Source organism: Akebia trifoliata, chromosome 16 (assembly GCF_017979445.1).
Source record: "Akebia trifoliata isolate Shusen 1 chromosome 16, ASM1797944v1, whole genome shotgun sequence".
NCBI lineage: Eukaryota > Viridiplantae > Streptophyta > Magnoliopsida > Ranunculales > Lardizabalaceae > Akebia > Akebia trifoliata.
Window position 1 is genome coordinate 29274923 of NC_141390.1, and position 24112 is coordinate 29299034.

The following is a 24112-nucleotide window of genomic DNA, read 5'->3' on the forward strand; positions in this document are numbered from 1 at the left end:
CATAATAAAATATGTATTAATAAATAATTTTAAAACATGTTAAATGATTCATCATTCGAGAAGTCGACTCAGTATCAGTGGGTGATGAGTTCTAAAACCATGCTTGATAAACACAAGCAAAAAATAGTGCGTGTAAATCCCATCAGCAAGGAAATCTGATGCAGCAAAAAAGGATGATACAATAGTGTTCATGCAAAAGTATAGACAATGGAAAATTTTAACAAAATATGTTAATAGCCATTTGTCGGGGTTGGGTACATGGTTTTAAAACTGGTTTTGACAACATGTTTCGTCCATGAAGGAGACCGAGTCATCTTGGACGAGGTATCCGCTTTATTTGAGTCGTCGCGGACAAGATTTAAAAAAATGCCTTTGATTTAGAACAAACCATGTCTTTGAGACGACTTGTCAGTGAACAATACCAAGACAACCCTGATGAGATTTAAAAACCATAGTTGGGTTAGGGATCTCACCTGAATCCATTAGTCGAACCTTCAAAGACCAGAGTTGATCCTTTGAAATGCAAGGGAAGTAGGATAGTACTCTAGCCCAAGTCAACAACATACATTGTACCTTACTGAAACTAGAATGAACAAAATCACAAATTAAGGGGCTACAAATGCACATTTTCAATTGCCACCACAATTGTTATCCATAACAATAAAAAGAGCCCACTTTATGGGTCCCAAATTCTCTTTTTCCCAACTTAACTAATAAAAATACGGTCATCAAATTTGTTTTACCAAGGAATCTTTAAATGGGTAAAATAAAACCAGTTGTGTTGATTATAATATATATACATGAAAGATACACGGGCAGTAATCTGAGCTGATAATTGGGTTGATCTCACTTACCAATTTTATTGTATATTACACTTCTGGAGAGGCTCTTGGATGGGTAGGAGTCGGTATTAGCGCCAATATCTGGTTCTTGATTACTCCCAGACACATTTGTATATCTCTGTAGATTGGAAGGTTTTCGGAACAGCACGGTATCAAGCTTGTAACAACAGAGTCTAGGATCTGGGCCACCTCAGCTGGCGGATACTGTCTCTCTGTGCATGTCTGCATGTTTTGAGATAAAACTAACTCAACATCAGAAGCTAATCATACAAATTTCTAGTGTTAAAAAGGAGTCCACAATAACCTTTATCATCATCATCAAAGCCTTACCTCAAACATATGTATATTTACATATCCAGTCTTACTGTTAGCATTTAAAATTTTCCTTTCAGTTTGATTGGGATGTGACAATCATGGTTTTAAAACTCGTTTTGACATCTCATCTCGTCCATAAACGAGACCAAGTAGTCTCAGATGAGTTTTCTGATACGTTTGAGTTGTCTCGTTCAACAATGAACTGTCGTTTTAAATCTCGTCCGGTACGTTTGACTTGACCATCCATCTCGTTGGTGGATGATACCGAGACGTATCGGACGAGTCATCTCGGTCTCGGACAAGAAACCATGGTGACAATCAGATAGTTTTCAAGAATCACACCTTTCACTTTACTACCAAACTCTAATCCTATTGAAAACATCCTCAATCTCTCCATTCCTATGGAGATAATAGAACTAAGGTAAAGAAAATTGTTAACATATTTCTGATCCATCAATCTTTATTGGTCCTTCTCTCTATTGGTCTCATTACTAAAATTGCATTCCAAGTACTCTGTCTTGGTTCTACTTGTACTAAAGCCCTTGGACATCAAAGCAGCTCTCTAGAGTTCTATTCTGCATTATTCACTAATCTAATCACTAAGACTACATCTGTGTATAATCATTATAACCTAAAAAAATAGTCACTCAACTAAAGGTACCACAGATAGATACTTGAGATGCATCCTTGGTCAATAAAGTAGCCATTTGTCCGATTTTCCATTAAAACAAGAACGTTTGGGAAACTGATATCATAGTTTACCTGAATCATAACCATGGTAGCGATACAAGTGCAGATGAGCTCTGAAGGAATGCGCACTTGGCTCCGCTCGAAACCAATGTTCAGCATTGGACTGGTTGCATTAACTGTCATTGTTGGCTCTGATGTGCAGGAATTTGTGGGCTCCTGCTGAGGCAAATTGCCAATGCTGGGAACTGTAGTAGTAAAAGATGGTGCAGCCGATATGCCAGAACTGGCTCCATGTTGTGGATTATTTACAGAATCTAAAGCCTCTCTAACCCTTGCAAAAGCATCTTCCCCTTCCTTCAAAGAGAACACTGCCTGAAAATTTTGTCAAGACAAAATTAAAATTACAGTTGGGAAAACTGAAAATCAGTACCACAAAATGAACACCTAGGATGAGTTAGTAATCAGTCAATCCTGACAATGGAAACAATCAGATATCTTTGGATAGCCAACACAAATGTGCGCTCTACGGATCAAATAGTGATCAATGTGATTTTCGGATTATGACCAAACATGGGTAACATTCAATTGCTCAAGCTATGAGCAATTGGACCAATTGGAGCACGTGAGGCCCCATCATGAGTGGTGGTCAACTGGTGATGCTGCCTGGTTTTATATTTCCTCAGCAGCAATCCTCAATAGAACATCAATTATACAAAAATGAGATTCAAATTCTAGAATCCATTTTTAAAAGTGATTATAGAAGCTTAATGAAAAAAGGGGTACAGAACTAGAAGAGAGTTGGTCAGAATGCCATTACTGAACTAGGCAGTTTCCAAATAACTAAAGAGAGAACAAGATCAAAAGAGCAGTGACACAGTCTGAAATCCTTTCTATACCTTTTTCTTATAAGTGAAAATTCATTAAAGCCAAAGAGGGGGAAAAAAGGTCCATGAATACAGCAAACATAACATAAAAACAACAAAAAATAACAATGATCACCTGCACAGCTGCGTCAACCATTGTCCGTGCTTTCAATGTAGAGTTATTGAGAATTTCAACCACACGAGGCCCAGGACCTTGAGGGAGAAATGCAGATTGATCAAAAGAACTCGGTATCCTAATAGGGTCACCTGAACCGGCCATGGACTTTAGCCAAGAAGATGGGGAATTTCCTAGGTAGGTGTTGCGCTCCTGCAAATACATCAGGGCAGAAGAAACCTGCAAGTGAGAACAATCTACAAGTTACTTCGTGGAAGGCTAGAGGAAAAGAAAAAGGAAAAAAGTCAAAGAACAAAAGCACAAAGGTTAAAATAATTCCAGGGACGCCACATGCCTGGTCATTGGCTTCCTTTAGCTGTACAAGTACTGTGGCATATTGCTTCTTGAAAGGCTCAGAATCTTTTAGAGAATTGTCTCTATTTTTTTCGTTTTCCAATACTTCATCATTCATGTGCCTCAGCTCCAACACCAATACTTCCTACAAATTACACAAAAAGAGATCCGCTCAATTCCACTTATCTTGATTAAAAGCCGTGAGACTGTTTTAAAATGTAATTCTGATATAAAAGCACCAACAAGCTGGATGAGAGAACCCTGGTTGGTCACATGAATTATGATAGATTAATGCTGGAGTGACCTCAGTGGGGGACACACGGGACATCTTGACGTGGTGGCACGCGCATGCCCGTAGATGTGTTTTCTCTGAGATACAAGTACAATACATCTACGGACATGCGCGCACCACCACGTCAAGGTGTCCCCTGTGTGTCCCTCGCTGAGGTCACTCCAGCACGACATTATGATAAGATGGGGCCTTGCAGTTCTTCCGGCAAACAAATGAATGCCATGAAACTCTCTCACTGATAAATTTAAGATTAGTTGCAACTTAGACAGGCAAGAAAGGTGAGATAACCATATAGTAGAGTCAATCGACCGAGTTACAAAACCCAGGCCAAAAAAAAAAGGGCAACACGTGGACATAGTGCAAGCTAAAGGCCAAATAGATATACTGGTATAAGATAACTAAAAAAGCTGGATTTTAGTGGCATTGTGATTATTTATTATAAAGGCCAAATATATAGTCTTACAGGACTACTTGGAATATATAGGTGACCAAACAAATTCTGCTTAATTCCCTGTAAAAAAAAAAGGCCATCTTTCTACTACATTTTTATTTGACAAAAATTGAGTCTTGGGAAATCGATCCCAACTTCTTCATTTCATGTTTCCTATAAGAATAGTAAACTCTTAAGAAATAATAACTAAGGTGACTCTTAAATGTATATGTTTTCAGTGATGTTAATAGTAACCACCTATTCCTCCTATCAGACGTGTCCAGACCTCTAAGTGTACATGTTGTGTTGACCTAGACATACAAGAAAATAACTATAATTTCTAAAAGTCATTTTTTGTAGTTTTTTCATACTGGCTCAAATAATTAAGGAATTGAGAAGAAAATGTGTGATTTAAACAGAATAATATTATGTATAAAATGTAAAGATATGGGCTACTTTAACTGAAGATTGAATATTTGTATGACTCCATTAAGGGAAGAAAAAGAAACAATGAAGTTAATGCATGAATAAGAATTAAGTGGTTAAACCTTTTTAGCCAGAGCACGAGTCAGCCCAGAAAGAGCTTGTATATCAGCTTCCCTTGCTTGTATCTGCGCCAGGTTACAGGGCTGGCTATATGCCGCTTTTTGAGCATTAACAATTTCACTAGCTGCAGCTTTAGCTTGTGAAATGGCATTAATTGTGTCCCCCTGTTCAAACAAGTTGTAGTATAAATAACTTTGCGAGAATAGCCATTCTAATTTCTAATTGTTTGCTCTGTGCTACCAAAATCCCATGAATCAAGGGTACAAACTTCTATCATATTAAGATCCAAAAACTCCAGAAAACATTATTTTTCCTTCAGAATCACTATTAGATTATGCAGTTCCATCAAGTCTAAATTATGATGCAAACAAAAAGAAACACTGAAACACACACACAAATTGTGTGCAACCGACCTATACTCTTTCTTTCAAAAAAAGAAGTTAAACGGTGGATCGGTATCACCTTCAAAGTTTGATAGTCATTGAGATTATCCATTTTAACAAGTATGGAAGAATTTGAAATCATAGGAACTACTCACCTTTGCTTGCTTTAACAAAACATTCATGGGATATGCAGGGGAAGAAATGTAGTGTGTGCTATCCGAGTTCTCCAGATTCTCATGTGGAGCGACTCTCATGAATCCTCCAAGCATCCAACCATTAGAATGACCATTCATTTTGAGCTCATTGAAGTTCTCATGCAATCCATTCAAAGCAACATTCTGTTTTCTAAGAGCTTCAGGTATATTTTCCAATGGATTTGACGGCATGCAGTCGATATCCTGTGACGAGAAAATGATTATATGACATCATTCAAGAAGCTACGGATGATCTTCACATGTAGTTCTACAATAGCAGAGAAAATCTTGAGAACCAGAAAGTACAACACTAGTACATTGAGTTGAATGTTGGGCGAGCAAGAAACATGTTTATAGACTGGGCTAGCATAGATGTGTGTAGAGAGTGATAAGTGAAGACTAAAGATAAAATTAGAAATAAATACATTCGTGTGAATGTAGGAGTAACTCCAATAAATGATAGGCTAAGGTTGTGATGATGACTTTTACCATGAAGAGCCACATTAGGATGAAGAAAAGGGAATGAATTGATTTAGTGAAGAAATATCCGGAGACGCATGCTTTAGAGAAAGATCTAGACCAAATAGGAGTCAAGTAGCTGACCCCAAAACAGTTGGGCTAAATCCATGATGATGAAGTGGATTTTTTTGTTCTCTTGCTCCTTATGATGGTAAGGAGAACAGTATAGGTCATGGGTTCAATTCTTTCCACCCTTTGGGTGAGGAGGAGTGTTGAGAGAGGGATTCGCCTACTCCCAGGTGTTTCATATTATTGTACCCCTGTTAATCCCAAGACCCTCCAATGTACATTGTGCACCCCTTCCTAACAGGTCGACCTTTTGGGATAGATGGTTGGTTAACAGGGAATGCCATGCCTTTCAAGAGAGACAGAGAAAGGGAATACTCTGAAATTTACTCTTATTTGCTGTTGTTGGACTGGTGGAAGGAGAGGAACAACCAACTTTTCAAAGGAAAGGGTGAATCAAGCAGGAACTAATGATCAATATTTAGGGAACTGTATTCTTTTGGTGAAAGTGCAAGCTTTTTGAGGAGTTCAAGGTTTAGATGGAATGCAATTGTAAGCTAGAGGGTTACTTAGTACTATTTTCTGCAGCTTTTGTATTGTGAAAGTCACCTTGTACATCGGGCATATTTCTTCCAAATAGTACCTTTCAAAAAAATCGTAAAATATCCCATTACTGAATCCATTGTTATCACCATCATAATATGAAATATATAATTAGTTTTACATTATTTAAAATGAACAGCCAAGTCCACATATCCTTTTTTTTTTTTGTGTGCAGAGTTAGCTGAATATGATGCAAGGTACCATGTCATAAATTGACACCTGAATACGTACCAATGAAAATTAAAGGGGAAAAAAAACTAATATCAGAATTGCCAGTGTTGAAAAAGTTGTAAATTTTACCAATTCAAAGAGGCCATACATGACTATAAGGTCTAAGAAATGACACAGTAGTAAGTTGAAGAATTCATTACCATGACAAATTCAACCCCTAGTTCTGGCCGGTCAAACTGAACCCTGCACCTACTCTGATCAACTGTTAATACACTCCCGTCATTTAATTCTCTTGTCTTGGGATGACAAGCAATAACACGTTGTCCAACAGATAGAGGCCAAGCTAGATCTGTTGGAGGTTCTTCCCTAATACCAGCACGTAGTTCAGTATAATGTGTTCTAGCAAATTCACGATACTGTTCAAGTTTCTCTCTTTCTCCCTGTAGAAACTTCTGGGATAACCTCCGAGGTTTGCCAATAGAGCTGCAAAAAAAATCAGGTGTGAAATGAATAAATGTTTTCAGCATTTATAATCAAGATTAAAGACAAGAAGTGTAGGCTTAGTCCTAACTGTGGATGAGAAGCAATTCTAAGGAAAAATACCTCCTAATGACACCCCATTCAACACGGGTTAACCTTGGAACGTGGCCCAAATTTACATGATTTAGGTAGTCCACAAACTCCCTCTCTGCAAACCATGGGTAATCAATAGCACTGTAGAACCACTCAAAAGCACACCATCTGCGTAGCATTTGAGATGACAGACAGAGAGAGAGCTTTTCCTGCAGTTAAAAACATGCTGACATGATTAAATATGAAATTAACGTTCTGCTAGTGTGGAAGAAGAGGGATATTTAACCTTAAGATCAAGTGTCAGGTTAGGTCGTTCCTTTCCAATATTCTCAGGAGCGTTCAAAACCTTCAGGGCCAATGGTTTCGCTACATTCATCTTACGCCTACTCCTGAGTTTAGTTGGTAAGTTGAACTGTTTAACAGTGCAAACTCCAATACTCGATACAGCTGAATCGGTCCCTACACTGACCGGACTAGTATTTGAAGATCGTTTTGAAGGTCTGACTGATTTTCCCCGTTTTGAATGTGGAGCAATTTGACCAATGTGTTTAGGGGTACTTGGAGATTTCTTCCCTTCGTTGGCAGGGACCTACAATGTGCAGTAAGAGGTACAATAAAAATACGGGACAGGAGAAACTTACAAACTAGGTATGGCACATAGCAATAGAAATCATGGAAAATAATCCTAACGGAAACCCATGTAACAGACAAGACACTTTGTTGGTGTGGGACACTGATTTGAAGCATCAAAAACACACCACAGGCACAATAAGTCAACACGTCCACACAGATTATTCCATACGTTGGTTTATGTTCTGTAGAAATACTTTAGATCATGTTAAATAAAACAAAAAAGACTCAAATGATCCACAAAGGCCGATTACAGTCCAGTTTGAAGAAATATTCAAGTTGAAGGTTCTAAAAGAGTAGAAGAAAACTCAAAAAGAGGATGGAGATAGTGAAAGCAGATATGAACACTCTTTCAATACAAAAGGCGTGGCTCTGGACAGACTCTCCATTAATAAAAACTATATCCTTTACTTTAAGATCATAGTACCTACTTATCCCAAAAATATGGAGGTCTGCTGAACAAACCATGTTCCTCCACTCAATTCTGCGTAAAGCCATGTCTAACACTAATTCAGTTGTGTTCATATCAGTTCGCACTACCTCAATCTCCGTCCTATTTAGTTTTCCCCTCTTTTAGAATCTTCAATGTGCATGTTCCTTCTAATTGGAGTTCTTATTGATGTCATTGCACGTGATAAACAATATGCAGTTGGCAAAAGAGGCTGCTCCTACATTTCTTTGAATTCATTTCTAATTTTATCTTTCTTGATATTTCCACTCATAAATCTCAATGTCCTGATCTTTTCTACACTCATTCTATGAATGTATTGCTTCTTAATTTTATCCAATTCAGCTCCATAGAGCATAGCCAATCATACTAGCATCTTATAAAATTTCTATTTAGGTTTATTAGGATGTGTCAGTTGCATAAGCACGCCAGAAGCACACCTCCACTTTAACTATCCATATTTAATTCTACGGACAATCATATACATGTATACTCTTTTTGCTCTAGCAGTGGTGTGACTGCAGCCTATTGAAAACTCAGATTTATAGTAAGACTCCATTAATCCTTTTTTTCCCCAAGGGAGCTCTTTTTGCTCTTGCAGAAATCTCTGCAACCTATCAAGTGGTGCGACTTTAGCCTATTGAAACTTAGATTTATAGTAAGACTCCATTAATCCTTTTTTTCCAAGGACTGTGAAACTCACCCCACTTGGGTTTTTTCCCTTCCAATTAATTCTCTGCATAAATCCATCACAAAAGCTCTGTTTTGCCGAGTTTATCTCCATAAAATCATTCACTGTTTCAGTCCTACCACTGATAGCTTGCCAGTGGTCGCAGTCCATTCTACCACATAAACCCTAAATGAACCCTACATTCAAGCTCTATCATACCCAAAACAACCCTGATTTCTGCACCAAATGTGTCCTCTATCTAAACCTACCTACCCATCACAAAAACCTAAATGAAACCCTGTCACTCTAGCACCCTAAAACATTGGACAAATTCCATAAAAAAATCTAAATCCCTGTTGAGGCCTACTCCAAGTTGAACCTTGCTGTCTTGCCTTTAAAACAGCCATCTTACATTCATTTGCCAATTATTCTGGATTGTCCAGCAGCAGGACTCTTCACTCTACAGTAATTTGGCCCATTGGGAAATTTTCTATGTTACCACCATGAGTGATGAACTCCCATAGCTGTAAGCTTGCATTTTCCAGAATGCACAATTGTTTCTATTAAGAGCTCCTAAAGTGCAAACCACAGGAATAGCATGGTACAATCACCATTTAAAAAAGAACTAGTGAAATATAGAGAGTTTAAGAGAGACGGAGAAAGTAGAGGATGGAAAACAATCAATACATGGTTCCATTGAGCAAGTTAACACAACATACCTTCTTATCATCAAAGCAGAACAACTTATGCTTCACTGGAAACATGAAATAAAATATCTTCAAAAGTTAAAAGAGAAAAGAAATTGCATACCTCAGTTTTCTGTGATTCAGACAGACGAGAATCGTTGTGTGTGTCAGTTTTTGGATTCCGCAACTGGTTAACAATTGAATAGATCATTTAGTAACATCCTAAAAGGGTTAATGTTAAAAGTGGTTAACGTTGAGTGCTTACTTTTGATGCTAAGGGTTTGCGTTTATTTTTATGAATTTTTATGGTAGACTGACAAGGTTGCTGCTTTGCTTCAGGAAGAGGACTAAGATCAAAAGCCGAATCCCTTCCTAATTTAGAATTTTTAACAACAGTGACACCAACTCCAGCCATTGAGCGGACCCCTTTCTCTTTAGCCCCTGAGATTTTAGATTTGTCCCTCTGATGGTTTGCAGACATAGCTTCGGGTAAGCAAGACTTCTCAACAATATCAGTAGTTACGTTTCCTTCCTTAGATTGCACAGATGACTCTATACACACAAATAACAATAACAGGTTGTCTTAATTACAAAATCTGGTCACCATAGATAGAAAGCTATGAGAATAATGCACAATCTGAAGTTCTTTTAAACAAATATATCTAATTTCCTCTAGAAAAATAAAAACAAGGAGAAAAACTAATTCATCCAAACCTGATCGACAATTTATGCTGTTCTATAGGGAGGAAAATGCACTACCACTAAACAGATCCAAAAATAGATTTTTGCAAGTTGCCCAACTAAAAAAATACTAGTTGATAATTACAATTATTTTTTGTTAAACTAATCACACTTTTTCATGCCAATATTTATCTATAAATCTGTCATTCTTTTATAGGTTAAACCTGCCATTTTTTCTCCTAAAATCCTATCTTGTTCTTAAGGTTTGAAGGACATGATCTCAAAGTTAAAGATGAAGACAACAGATATCACTCTAGCGGTTGCATATGACAGTTTTTGGAGAGAAAAATGAAGGATTTTTAGCTAAAGGTTGAAGATGAGGACGTTTAGGTCATTTTGAATTGCCTCTTAGAGAAAATCGAGGTAGGGGGAAATCTTGGTGCATATTTGGGGTTTCAATGGAAAAGTTTGGTGCAGATCTAGAGTTTCCAAAAAGAAGAAAAAGAAAAGAGAGAGAAGGAGAAGGGATTGTTAAGAATTTTGTCTCACAATCCCTACTCTTTTCAATTTATATTGACTAATTGTAGTTGGGCCATAATGCCCTTATAGAACTACATAAAAACCAAAAAATAAATAAAAAAAAACGCATAAAGACACAAAAGGACATAGATAGAAAGGAATAAAAACAAAACTACCTTCACAAACCCCCCCTCTCTAGTTGGCGCATAGATATTTATCATGCCCAACGTGCTAAGAATAGTCCTACAATTGTTGCCAACTCCCTTATTCAATATGTCTGCTAATTGTTGTTTTTTCTTCACATAAGAAACACAAATTTGACCGCTCTTGAGATTTCTTTGATTGTAACCTTGTTTTACTCCTCTTCATTATGCCATTTGATGTCTTTACATGTTTTTATTCACTTTTTGGTCTTTATAATTTTGTAAGGGCATTATAGTCCAATTAGAATTAGTTAATAGAAACAGAAAAAAGTAGGGATTGCAAGATACAATTCCCAATGATCTGCTCTCCTTCTTTCTCTCTCTTCTTTTCTTGTTCTTCTCCTTCATCTTGGAAATCCAAGATCTACACCAAACTTTTCCACCAAATTGACTGCCTAGACAAGATTCATGTTCGTGACCCACAATAGTTGGGGTAAGGAATTATGAATGATTAATGATGATCCGCTCTATATATATGGACATGGATAAACACAAAAGAGGCCACAAGTCCAATACATTTTCCAATCCATGAGTCTAATTCCCTAACATGTGCCCAAACACCAAGCCTCGTATCCTTGTCCATCTAGCACTAATCTAACATCAAAGTCATAACATCTAAAGCTTCTAAGAATTCAAAAGAAAAAATCCAATCATGTCTGAAGGTGGCACCTCGTGAGGTGGTGAAGGCTGTATGTCGTAATACCACAGATTAGTGACAAAACCCTGCCTCCAATCATTTCAAGTCTAAAGGAATTCAATGTTGTACAGGTAAGTACAAAACTAAAAGAGATCCCATGCTATTTCACTAGCATCTCTTGAGGAATGAAAAAGAAATCAAAAAGCATAATGTTCAAGTAAGCATACCAAGAAAGTGCATCCATACCAGGAAAAAAGTCCAATAAGCCAAGTATCCAGCTCATAACAATGATTTCTAGACTATTCTTCATATTCTTAAGCAATTATATGATAGAAGTATAGAAGCATAAAATAGTTACCAGATTCAATCGTTGATGTTGGCACCAGCTTCATAGATACATCTGCCAAAGTGCACAGGGCCTCTAATGCAGAGCTTTCATCTAAAAATAGAAAACGATCAAAGTAATACGAATGTGACACAAGTAACATGAACCGCAAGATTAAAAGGAAACAGAGGCAAGAATGAGATTAATGCCCAGGATTAACAGAAAAGTGTACCTAATTCTTCATAATGAAATTCCATACTAGTTAGATTTCAGGGGGGGGGGGGGGGGGGAAATAATATATATATATATATATATATATATATACTTGAATTCATCCTGATTTTTATTGATAACAAAGAAATCTATTATTGAAAGTAGGAAGGGGAATAAGAGAGAGAAGGAAAAGAAAAAAAAATGTTTCACCATCTCCAGACCATAAAACAAAGCAACCCTTGGAATATCCCTTCAACTATGAGAGACTCGTCATTAACCAACCTCGGGAATACATTAAAAATTTTCCAAAGCGCATCAGTAGCATCAAGCAAGTGATTTTCATCCTACCAGAGGCCTTGGATTTCAGGTTGTCATTGATCATAACAAAGTTCAGATTTCAAGTTGGCCAATGTTTGCATGGTCGAAGAACCTCATGTTATGTAGCCCCCCTTCCAACCACAAAAAGATGGTCTTTATACCTCATATATTTATTGTTAGTCCCTTAAGAAAAAAATACAATATTCTGGCCACCAAACTAAGCTAAGGAAGACTTGGAAACTACAGAGCAACAAAGTCAATTCTCTCATGTCCAAGAGAAAAATAAACTTATTTCTACACCAACCTGGATATCTGCAAGGATTCTCCCTCCATCAATCTATCCCTATGTCTTCTCCTAATACATAGGTGAACTTTACAAGTTGTATATTCTCTACCGATCACTTACCATCATCTTATAAAAGATATGACATGGATGAAAGTGGTAAGGTGTAGTTTTTTTTTAAAAAAGTTATCGCTATGGAAGTAACTGAAAATGGCATGGATAGAAGTAGTAAGAAACAATAACAAGACAAAAATACATTAGTCAGAAAAGATACGAAGATACATGCCTTGACTGAATATATGGCTCAAGATAGAAGTAGGATAACAAAATAGGATTTATCTTGATCAAGTGATTGGGTCAAGATGGGGCTTAGACACATGGCTCAGTGGGTTTGACACATTGCCAAAAAACTTTGAGGCCGTGCATTCAAGTCCAGCTTACCCACCAGAAAAAAATCAGGTCGAGACACAGACAATGGTTATGTTGATAACAAAAATTCAATACTTAGTACATACCATGATTGAAGATATGAAGAAAAAAATTTAGTATATTCTTATAAGCAAATACATTGGACATATTAGATTGCTCATAAGTATTTAAAAAATTATAAACTATGATTATTATAATACCTATTGGTTTCGCCAGTGAAGTGGAAAAAGAATTAAACAAGGACTCATTCCTTAAATGTCCTTAAACAAAAAGGCAATTGTAATACCCACTGGTTTCGCTTAGTGAAGTGGAAAAGAAGTGAAAAACTCATAATTAAGCAAAAGGAAGGTAAAATAACAACTCCCTCAATTTCACCCAAAAACCTTACATGCAAAGGGAAAGTTAGAAAATTAAAGGCAGTAATTATTATACCTTCAAAGAGAAGTTGCCTACTTCTCTTCCGTGGACCCTGAGGAGAGGATTGCTCAAAGTTTGTATTTGTAACTTCAGTAAAAACTTTTTCTTTTACAGAAAAACTAGGTCCTTCTTCAGTACCACTGCATGCTTCCCTAACATCGTCAAAATGAGCATGTTCAATATCTTGGAACTTTGGCTTTTTCCCACGATCCTTCTTCCTTTTCTGTTGAACTTCTACTGTATCATCACCTTCCGCATCCATCATATAATTTGTATCTCTGGCAAAATCTCCATTTTCAGCTTCCCTGCTTCCTAAACTACCTTCAAAACAGTCCTCATCCATTGCAACACCAACAAGCTTAGCAATAGCCTTCTCTGATTCTGCATGCTGAATATATGGAATAGAAAATAGACCAATTAATTCATCTTTCAGTTACATTATTGAAGAAAGCAACACAAAATAATAGTAAGAAGTAAGACATTACCATTCGTTCACCTTTCTGAACAGGTGAGGGTCTCATAAGCTCAGTTCTTCTGTTTGATGTATGAGAAACTTGGGGAGAACCTCCTCTATGTAAAGCCTCTGCTAGGACTAGAACTGCCCCATGGGCGCCTTCATCATTAGCATCTACTTCTGATTCTGGACCTTGTTTATTTGATGAAATAATTTTTTCCATGTCACATTTATCGGACAGATGTGAAACAGGGAAACGAGGTGTCCTTTTTCCAACAACACGAGGTCGGCTACCTACAAAAGATCCAAGGCATCATGCACGGAAGTTTAACTTCACTAGATTTGATCTCTTCCAAATGGAAGAATTTGAAAGGTCACACCATCAAGAAGAAAAGATCATAACAGGGTTTTTAATCTCACTGATCAACCTCGAACTCAGAAATTTGACTTGATTCTGTTAAATTTCAGGTAGAGTAGGCATAAAAACTCATTTGAAACTGTTCACTTTGCCAGTTGACTAGGCCAAATCAACAGAACATCAGAATCTGGTTCACAGATTCAGCTCAGGAACACAACTCGACTTCCCAAGCCAATTTCTTTGATATTAAATATTAATTTTTTTTCATTTTCTAAATTTTACAATTGTTAAATACTTTATGACCTCTCCCAATGTTGTTACTTATACTATTTTAATATCATTTACTGGCTAACAATTTGATTCGCCAGACTTAACCTAAAAGACTTCAATTGCTTTGAAGTTGATACCCAATTTTTATAAGTAGAGTCGAATTTTTCAGGATGTTAAAACACTGGATTACGATCTTCACTCAACTTACTTTGTATGTAAATGACTCAATGCTCCTTGACTAGTAAAATTGCAAGCACGTGAAGTATTAAAAACATTGAAATAACTATAATGAAAAAGAAATGGTAACAAGATCATCCATTGAAAATTTGAAGCATAGGACTTTACCACCAGAGCGCTTCTTCTTTAATAATGATAAGCACCCATAATTTGATGCAAATGACTGGGACTGCAACAAATCTGGAACATGCCCATCTAATCCTTTTGAGATGATAGATTGAAATTTTCCCCGGGCACGCTTTTGAGGCTTTTGGGATGGTACTGGCCCATCATTGCTTTCTCGTTCACTCTCACTCCCTTCCTGCCAATTCATTATCCTTTTACTTCAATTTCTTACCAAGTCATTCCAACAAACCAGCAGACACTGAAACTAAAATGTTTAAAAATCAAATCAAGTAATTTGGGACCATCCATCACATTAAAAAAACCCAGAAAAAAAGTCCATCCAAATTGATAGAGCAAAAGGGATAACTGAGAAGAGTCCATAGCTTCACTAGTAGACCTATACATGCCATCGTTAGGGATGATAAAGACTCGGCAGAAACATTATTTCCACACAAAAATCCAATCTTTTACAAAAAATGGAGCCTTTCAAATTAACTTGGTTGGAAATAGGATAAAGTCCCTACGAGATATTTCCTATTGAACAATTTCACCCAGAACTTTCCATTTGCGGATCAGACCTCTAGTTGATGTACCATCATTGATCATGTCCAGAATAGTGGTCATCACAAGAATCTCCCCAATCATTAAGATTTCTTTTGATGCCAACACCCCATGACACACCTGTGTCATATGGCAACAAGGGCTTCTTTACAATTTAAGGAGTAAATAGATAGAAAGTCAAGCTTCAAAAGGGAATCCCACACTACAAATCCTCCCAAGGTCTGATTGAGTTACCTGAGCCCACATTGTATTGAATCCCATTTCTGAATATATTTATTTGTTGCATTATTCAAGCAATAAAATGATTCACTCCTATATGCAAAAATCCAGTACCGACTACCGAGGATTAATTTTAGTTTTGAACATGCCTCAAGTTATCTGCTTCATTGTCAACAAATGTGAAGCATAAACCTACATGGATTCAGTGTTGTTTAACAAGACACAAGCACCCATGTTTTGGAAAATTCAATAACTGAATAAAAGAAAAGATACCAAGATAAAATAACCAAACAATATGAGTAAAAAACACCAAAAAGTTCGTTCCTTTTTTTGTATTATAAAATGATCTTTTAGCACATAAAAATTTCTGATAGCATGCAATTTCTATCTGCACAACTAGAAAATATGGATGCGGAGTTCAAATTTTGGCAATCATCTTCTTATTACCATATGCATCAGGCAATAAAGTTAAGGAGTATGCAAGACAGCAAGATTTTTCCCATTCTTTATTACCATCAGCTTCCTCATGTTTACCATCCCACTTAGCCACTCCTTATATTTACATCCTCTCTTATTATGCTTCTGTCACTGATGCCAGCCTAAGATATATGGTGTATTCTACATTGATATTTTGCAGACATAAAATTAAATGTGTCTATTGGTAACATAATGAAGATTAAGTATAGTTATCTCTTATAATTGGTCGGGCTTATGGAAGAAATGGAACAACCAAAAGTTTAGGAATAAATACTAAACACACCAGCTTATAGGGTACAAACCACAAATATCCAAGAACCAGGATCAATTCAATAGCATCTGAAACCATGGTTAAAAACTGAATTCCATCTCACCAGAATATTATAATGATCAGTCATCATTGCTATTAGTCCAACCACAGAAGCCGTCCCTTCTGGAAGGGATAAGTATGCCTGGAAGTTGAGAACATTGAATTGTTACAGCTCATGAACCAAACATCGAAAACTTCCATTCTCATCAATAACATAATAGCACACAACAAAAGAACAGAAGTTTGCAGCCAGCCAGCCTATATATCTGGAGTTCAAAACTACGAAAGTTGGTAGAGGTTTTATAAGTGCTAGATGTCTCATATTTGCCTCTCAATGGCTTGAAAAACATAGTACCTTACTAGTATGGCTTATACATGTGTAGTTCATATCATAAAGGTTGACAAAGTGTGCCTTTTTCGATAAAATATTAGTTGTATTACATCAACTAAATAACACTTGATGACATTGAATCAGCACATTCACAAGAAAATGAAAAAAATAGTAGTAACCATATGAACAAATTGAAGACAATGGTTTATTGATAACCTCAATGATCATTACATAACTCTAATAGGGTTTTTATAGAAATTACTTCAACCAAGATATATGAAGTGAACCTAAGATAAGAATCTTAATTCAGCTAAGCACCTACTTTTTAGAGTTAAAATCATGTTCATCAATAGTTCCTAATATAGAAAATATAATTGAAATACGCTAAACATATACTTCCCCATCACAACCTGCAATTTGTGATGAGATAAGTGTATCGCATGCATTTTCATACAATACATATTCTCGAACACCTTCTGGCACTTGCATGGTCCTTTAAAGAAGGAATGCGTAATTGGTTACTGGGAATAATTGTCCTTGATCTCATTATATGACTTGTTGATGAATGGCGGAAAACGTCCAATCGTGTGTGCCGGTGATCATCACCTTTTTGTGAAGCCCATCACTGTCATCCCACTCTTTTTTGAGTGTGTTCTAGATTATGTACGCCATGTTATCTCAGGAACATGCATAGGAGGATCATTTGGCTTGAATTAATAACTCTCACTGAAGAGTTTTGGGAAAAAGAAAATATTGTGAGGCATGAGTATAAGAATTAGGGGGATTTTGTATGGAGGAAGGTAGGTAACTTAGAAGAGCTTGTGCTCTAATACCATAAAGAAATAGGTTTATTGATAACTTAGATTATCATTACATGAACCTTGACAGGGTTTTTATAGAGATTATATAAACCAAGATATAGAAAGTAAATCTAGTGAAAAGATCCTAATTGACCTAAATCACTCCTACTATTCATTGTTAAAATCTCTCATCACCAATATTTCCTAATATAGAAGATATTAATTGATCTATATATATAGGGGAGCGTTCGGAGGCCCTAAAGAGAGCCAAACATTTTTCAAAACATGGGTTAGAAGTTTCGGAATGAGCTGATTTTTTGTGAGGATGATCTCTATGATGTAGAGATCATCCTCACCAAAAATCATCTCATTCCGAAACTTCTAACTGTAGTTTACAAGTTGAAGAATCGTGGACCGTCCAATTTTTGTAAACCACTTTTGCTGGGGGTAGAAGTTCTAGGGCAGATTTTTGGTGAGGATGATCTCCTCATCATAGAGATCACCCTCACAAGAAATCAGCCCATTCCAAAACTTCTAACCCATACATTGAAAAAATGTTTGGCTCTCTTTAGGGCCTCTGAACATAACCTGCCATTTGTGATCAGATACACCGACAATGATATGATGTATGTAATGCATCTTTATGTGATACATGTTATTCTCTACCATGCTCAACACTTAAAATCTTTGTCTTTTGAGATAAAAAATAGCAAAATAATCGTGAAGCTAGAATTCGGTTGACCAAGAGGAAAAATGTGGTTTTCCCCTATGTTTTTCATTATCAGTTCTCATATACCCAAATTCATAATATGCATCAAATGCTTTTTTTCTTTTCAATATGCAAAAGCAACAAAGTAAAGCTAAATGAAAAACAGACGGTATGTATAAATGAAAAATATGCAAGCAAGTCATACCGAGAAAACATCATCATCTTCGTCTTAGCCCAAACATTGGAGTGGGCAACATGAATCATGTTTCATCATTTAACTCTATCTGAAGCTATATATACCCAAAACACACTAACATGATTCAAAATCAACAAACAAGGATCTATGCCTAGAGGTTTAAGTTTCCATACAATTTTTACACTGGCTGTTACACAACCCTCCTTCACCGGGCCTGGAACTGGCAATACAACCTAAACACTAAAGAAGATTATATATCCATATAACACATGGTAACCATGGTAATAGACACCCTAAAAATTCTAAAGTATACCAAATCATAAATATCTTAGTCAATTTTTAAGGATTTTTACTTTATTCTTTCAGTCAATCTTCAAGGACCATGCTTACCCTATTCATATTGTAAAGTGCCTCCACCATTTCTATGGATCTGTTACATACAACACCAGCCACCTACAAATCCATAAGAACCAGTAATCAGTATCAGGAACCAAGAGCATGAAGAATCAAGTGAAAACAACAGCTCAATGCATGTTCTAACAAAATTTTCTAAAGATTGCCATCGTTTGTACTTCAGAGAAATAACTCACAACGCCTATGTTACACAGACTAATATCAAAACAGCACAGAAAATTTTTGCCCATCACTCTAATCTTTAAAAATCAACAAATTAAGATGAAAAAAAAAATGGGTAAACCTTCTTCCAGTCTTTTCCATATTTTCGGAAAGCTTCATAAAAACACTCGAGTTCTTCCTTGCTCCATTGAGAACCAACCATGTCAGACAACTTCCGCTTCTGCATGAACGAGTACATCAACATATTTTTAATATGTTCACAAAGCTAGAGTGCTTAACAAGACAGTGGTATTTTCTGTCCAGTGTGGTGACAGTCTGCCATGTGCCCCAGAAACTTAATGATATTCTCTTTTGAAATATAGAAACATAACATAACTTTCAAAAAATAAAAAATAACATAACAAACTACCATCACTTAGATGAAGACTGACAGACACATGAGTCTGTGATAGAGACATAATGCCTCCGACATGGCAACCCAAAAGATCTACATGTCAACATAATTATTCATCATCTGAATAAATATTGGTTAGTTAAGAACATGATACTCAGTAACAACAACAAAAAAATTGAAGTTGTATAGATACTACCAGAAAGTATAACTGAACATTTATATTCGTTGGGTACTACACAGTTCACACCTGACACCATTATTGAATTGGTTAATTGTTCATACAAAATGCTAAGATCTACCCTAGTACAGTAGTAGCTTTCTTTTAGATTTTCAAATGCCCAAAACTTTCGGTCCATAAATCAGTTTGCAACAAAAATGGATCCATGAGAAAGATCTTTCCATGTTTAGAAAAGGGTAACAATGCTTTGATCTCCTATTTACTATCTTAATAAATGATTAGTTATTTTTAGTAATATTTATTACTATTCATAAAGAAACCTTAAATGATTCCCTTACTTGAATAGCATGTACATCTCACATACATGTTTGCTGGAGTTCAAGAAAGTAGTCTCGATCCACAACGAAAGGCCATGATAACAATCACTAAAGATGTCCAGAGCCTCAAGAAATGCACAAGCTTCTAGTTCACTAAATTCCTAGGAACCAAAACAATTAAAGTAACTAAAACATCACCAAGCCCCGACCAGGATAGGACAGATAAAGAATAACTCAATGTAAAAAATATATCATGCAAACGTAGCTAATAATTCCACCCAAAAAATATTTTCTCAGCCTCTTCCACTATTATGGTCTAATTCTGATGAACATAGTATTAAATTTTGACATTGCCACAAAATATTTCCATTTCCAGAAGGCTCAACATGAAATCTAACGAACAATTTCTCTTTATCAATATTTCAGATGAAATCACTAGTCAATTCACAAAATATTTCGTTGAACAATAAATTCCAACCGAAATAATTGAATTTCATGTATAAAAATGCAGGATTTCGAAGGAAATATTTCAACAAATTGTGAGATTTGACATATATAAAAAATTGAGAAAGTTATTATAAGATTTAAAAAAAACATAAATTTCTTGTACAAAGGTCATGTAATTACACATAAGTATCTATTCATTAGTTTGTGGATGTTTATACAAAACAAGGGTTCAACATCTTTCTTCGCCTTTGTTACTAATCTCATTAAAAATAAGCAAACCCCATAGCAACACCGTACATTTTACCCAGTGATATAGAAGGTGCATAAAACAATTGAAGCTGACACCAAGAAATGACCCAATACTTTTATTTAAAGAGAAAAAATATGACCGTGAAGTTTGTGCCTCGAGTGCTAAGGTTTTAAGAATGTCATCTGCTTCACACCATTAATATTATTTTAATGCCTTGTGTACAGATTTGTAGCAGACGTATACCAATCAAAGTAAAAGGAAAATTTTATAATATGGTCGTAAGAACAACTGTGGAGCTGAATGTGAGGGGTCAAGAAGCATCGTGTTAATAAATTGAGCATGACAAACATGTGAATGTTGGGATGGGTGAGTAGAAAGACTAGAAAATATAAAATTAGAAACAAATGCATTCGGAAAAATGTAGGAGTAGCTCTAATAGGCAGGTAAACTATGAAAATGTCAACTGAGATGATTTGGGCATGTTCAATGAAGGCCAATTACAGCTCTAAATAGAAGAAATATCCACGCTCAAGGTTCTAAAAGAACAAAGGAAGACCCAAAAGAACTTGGATGGAGATAATGAAGAAGATATGAAGTCAATTTCAATAATAAAAGACTCGAACAAGATTTGTTTAGTTGACCAAATCTTTTGGGGGCTTGCTTTCCGAACCAGTAGATATTATAAGCCATTCCAAATAAATAATAACAAAAAAGGCATATCTTTCCCTGCATGAAAAAACCAATTTTTTATTATTATATAAAAATGTTTGTATTTATTGAACTTTTTTATAGACATAAACTTTATTAATCAGACCAGAAAAGGACGTTGATGAGACTAACTGTGTAAATAGGAAAGAAAAAAACAGCAAGCACAAAAAAAAAATGGAAAAACCATGTAATTCAGCCCCCTCTATTTTTGATTGCTAAGCCTTTTTTTTTAGTGAGATCAGTAACTCAATGATGGCGGGAATTGAACTTTAACTCTATGGTATCATCATCCACGGGATTTACCAACTAAGCTAGTTGGCACCTTCAGATTCAACTTCCCCTTACATATAATCTCCCACCTGCAAATAAAATCCTCAAAAAAAAAAAACCCTTAAAAGTATGGAGAAGATTTAAGCTAATAGAAAATGAGGCCTAATATGTTAACAATGGCATCATGAAGGGAATACACCTTCCCAACAAAACTATTTGTTCGTGCCTGAATGAACAACTTTTTCTCTCCTCTCTTTTTAAGCTAGTAACATGGAACCTCACTTGTATTTTCACACACACACAAAATCCATCAATTTACTTAATTATCATACCTAGCATCGTCATTAAAGACCTGTCCCAAAAATTTGGTGTCAATTAGTCAATTATCCATCCTATCAAAAATAAATATCACCTAGCTACCATAGTTGATATTAAGTATATCACCCTTGCGGCAAATTTACCTGAACACTTAAGCATGCATCTAATTAATTAAACGAAATCCATAACATGAGCCTTCAATGACAAGATCAAATGAAGTGGATAATAGGAAAAAAAAACTTGGAACAACAATTGCTCATGAATTATGACGAAGCTTGGAATCAAAACAGTAAAGAAGTTTCTTTGGCTATGAAAAAATAATCTCAGAATATGGACCTCATATTTCGAGTGCACAAAAAAAAAAAACTCACCCGTTGCCTACTTTTATTCCCATGCTTATCAGGAGACTCCTCACTAACTTTAGGAAATCGCTTATTCACACTTTTAGATTTTCTTGTTGACGACATGAAAACTTTCTTGGCAATCTGAAATGGTAACAAAAAAAAAATAGTAAAACACAAAGTTATCAAGTCAATTACCTTAAGAAAATAGCAAATTAAATAAAGAACAAATGCAAGGCTGCAAAAGAAACAACAACTTAAGGAACCAAAGATGTTCCCTCAGTTGGTTTGACTCATAGCAAAGCAACTTTGAGGTCATGGGTTAAAGTTCAACTTACCCATTAAAATAATAATTTGGAGGTACACATTTATCTATGACATGTGCGGGGGAGGTGCCTAGAGTAACACTCCTAATCTCTTCATAGTACCAACAGGTTTTCTTAATATAAGTTACACAAGGCAAAAGTACAACTCAGATTAGGGTATATGCAACGCGAAGATGGGACAATCCACACAGTTGGGTGATCGGGTCAGCCTGCAAGGGCCAATCAACCCTCCATGTGGCAATAAATACCTTAGTACTCCGTTGAATAATTCTGGACTGGTATAACCCAAAAAATTAAAAATAAAAATTACCCTTTGAAAGAACTTAAACTAAAAAGAAAATTAAAATACTTACTATGTGACAATGGGAAAATTTTGAAAGTACAGATCCAAATATCTCTAAGAACCTTAAAAATGAAATTTCACATGGATGTGTATGTGCTTGCTTGACTGGACCAAAATAGGAAAAAATGAATAAATAAAGCAATCTAATGATTCGATTACATCCTGCCGTCCCATGTATTTACAGTCCATTTCAATGTCCTCAATACTGAATGATAGGATCCTAAAAAGGTTATACAATTTAACGAATATTTGGTTCTTCAATAGCAAAACATGGTTAAATTCCAATATACTCCTCCGCCAACAGACCAACTATAAAATAAGTAGATATAACTGCAAATGAACTAAAATTGACTTATAATTCTCAACCGAGCCCAAGTGAAAACTTGAAGAAATAGAAAATGAATAAGTTCAAAGTGACTTAAACTAGTTCCATCAGTGTTTTAGAACACCTTACTTCTCCAATCCATAAAACTGTAGTAAATATAAAGATAAATCTTACAAAAATAACAGCAAATCATCAGAGAATAGGTAGAATTTCTTTTCCATTCAGATAGAAAATCATTTTTTACTGAGAACCTTATGTCTCCGATCCATATAACTGTACTAAATATAACCTGATGAAGACCGCAGCAAGCTATCAAAGAAAAATGCATAATTTCATTTTCATACGGATGGGAAAAAAATCATTTTTTTAACTGAGAACCTCACTTCAACGATCCATAAAACTGATCTAAATATAAAATACAAATCTTACGAAGATTGCAGCAAAGCATGAAAGAAAAATACATAATTTCATTTCCATTCGGATGGAAAAAAAATTTCAATTTTAATTGAGAACCTTACTTCACCGATCCATAAAACTTATCTAAATATAAAACACAAATCTTACGAAGATCGCAGCAAAGCATCAAACAAAATACATAATTTCAGTTCAATTCGGATGGGAAAAAAAAATTCTCCGATCCATAAAACCATATTAAATATAAAACGAAAATCTTAGGAAGATCGCATCAAAAAATACATAATTTCATTTCAATTTGGATGGAAAAAAAAAAAAAAAAAACAATTTTTATTGAGAACCTTACTTCATCGATCCATAAAACCATACTAAAAATAAAACACAAATCTTATAAAGATCACAGAAAATCATCAAAGAAAATGCAGAATTTAGTTTCAATTCCAATGGAGAATTGAGAGGGTTTCAGAGAGTAGCTGACGCTGCAGAGATCTTTAGGAGAAAAAAAACAATAAACACTACTCAA

The 24112-nt window shown here is 35.6% G+C and overlaps 1 protein-coding gene across 1 annotated transcript; it reads right to left on the bottom strand.

The window, feature by feature from the left end:
* Positions 1-589: 589 nt before the first annotated feature.
* LOC147383348 (protein ALWAYS EARLY 3-like) lies at positions 590-23028 on the bottom strand. Its single transcript, XM_086429412.1, has 22 exons — positions 22861-23028; positions 22756-22782; positions 22212-22325; positions 19895-20008; positions 19080-19178; positions 18773-18835; positions 16411-16488; positions 14783-14975; positions 13841-14103; positions 13371-13743; positions 11729-11809; positions 9596-9882; positions 9455-9517; positions 7183-7485; positions 6927-7105; positions 6524-6806; positions 4986-5228; positions 4450-4611; positions 3181-3324; positions 2847-3065; positions 1920-2219; positions 590-1064 (listed from the first exon to the last, which is right to left on the bottom strand). Exons 3-22 carry the CDS (start codon positions 22305-22307, stop codon positions 870-872), a joined length of 3738 nt encoding a protein of 1245 aa, XP_086285538.1. The 5' UTR covers positions 22308-22325; positions 22756-22782; positions 22861-23028; the 3' UTR covers positions 590-869.
* Positions 23029-24112: the final 1084 nt, after the last annotated feature.